Below are 1,500 nucleotides of genomic sequence, written 5' to 3'. Positions count from 1 at the left end.
CCCTTTTCGCTGTGATTCCTCCAATCCCCAGTCATGAGACAAGACAGCAGGACCTGGAAGGAGAAACCTACGTGAATCTGCTGCATTCTTACACGCTATCAAGTCCTCTACATGCAGCGCTGCATTCTTATCTAGAGGGCAAGCTTCATGCGTACACCGCCCCGATCGTCCCTCACACCTTGCATTTATCCTCGTCCATCTTCCTTCGCCGAAATCCTTCCTTCATCTCTCCTTTCCTACCTTTTCCTTCCACCCCTCCATCTTCCACGTCTGCTTCATATTTCAAATTCCACATTGTGTATTCACAAGCTCCCCCCAAAATGCTGTCATTCCAACAGCCGATCAGCACTGCTGGCCCATACATGCTCAAGTCCGAACCAGCGTATACCTCCCCCCACCATGGCCAAGTCAATCTGATCGATCCCTGCGATGAGTTTCACCGTCTCGTTCGAGCTCTCTCTGATGTCCTTGGCCCTTCTTCGGGGATCAACTCTGACGATGTGGACGAAAATGACTTGATACGCCTCATGGAACAATACACTTCCCAGGAAAGGCAGTGGCGCCATTACGCCTTTGCCGATCCCAGCAGAAACTACACTCGCAACCTCGTGGACGAAGGGAACGGCAAATCCAACTTATTGGTGCTTGTCTGGAATCCAGGAAAATCCAGTCCGATACACGACCATGCAGACGCCCATTGTGTGATGAAAATCCTCAAAGGCAGCCTCAAGGAAACACTGTACGCCGTTCCACCTTGCTTGACTGAGAATGCAGCTTCGAATGGCGCCGTGACGCCACCGCAAATCGTCAAGGAATCAACGTACCACGAGAACGAAGTTACCTACATCTCAGACAAGATTGGTTTGCACAAGATATCCAACCCTTCCGATGATGAGGTGGCCGTATCGCTCCACCTCTACACGCCGCCCCATGCGGCCAATTTCGGCTTTCACCTATTTGACGAGCAGACAGGAAAGCCTACGCACATCAAGCAAGCAGGCTTCTTCTCGGACCGGGGAATCCCCATTGAAAAGTGCAAGTTCGGATCATTTTGAACTGCCCCCAGGACAACGTCATCGTCCCTGCAGTTTACCACAATCCGGCACACCCTTACGATCCCCATGTGTGCCAGGTGTCCCTGCGACATTCGCAACTGTGTGACAACTGGAGCTGACGGCTCTTATGATTTGAATGGTCTCTGGAGGAGGCCTGAACGTTTTACGAGAGTACGAGGATACTTCAACATGATTTCTCACTTGGGGTCGATCAGGCATCCATAGCATATATTCAGCTCTTTAGTGGTGGAATATATATTCGATGCCATCACATCCATTTCGTTCAGGGGACAGGACAGGGAAGGTGATCGGCGTTGGGGAAAACGGTTTAGTCAGAGCCAGAGGACGTCTTACAGTACTTCTGGAGGCCTATCCGAGAATGTCTTTTTCAGGTTTCGAAGGGAGGAAACCATCTCGTTCACGATCGTGGACCGATGGCAAATAT

General features: G+C 50.9%; 1 protein-coding gene across 1 annotated transcript; it reads left to right on the top strand.

The window, feature by feature from the left end:
• Positions 1-320: 320 nt before the first annotated feature.
• AYL99_07149 (hypothetical protein) lies at positions 321-1,055 on the top strand (the record flags this gene model as incomplete). The annotated part of the gene is made up of 1 exon (XM_018838658.1): positions 321-1,055. The coding sequence occupies one exon, from the start codon at positions 321-323 to the stop codon at positions 1,053-1,055; it is 735 nt and encodes a 244-aa protein (XP_018691426.1).
• Positions 1,056-1,500: the final 445 nt, after the last annotated feature.

The sequence above is a fragment of the Fonsecaea erecta genome (assembly GCF_001651985.1).
Source record: "Fonsecaea erecta strain CBS 125763 chromosome Unknown Scaff6, whole genome shotgun sequence".
NCBI classification, from domain to species: Eukaryota; Fungi; Ascomycota; class Eurotiomycetes; order Chaetothyriales; family Herpotrichiellaceae; genus Fonsecaea; species Fonsecaea erecta.
The sequence above is the reverse complement of the archived record's forward strand: the minus strand, read 5'-3'. Positions and strand labels throughout refer to the sequence as shown.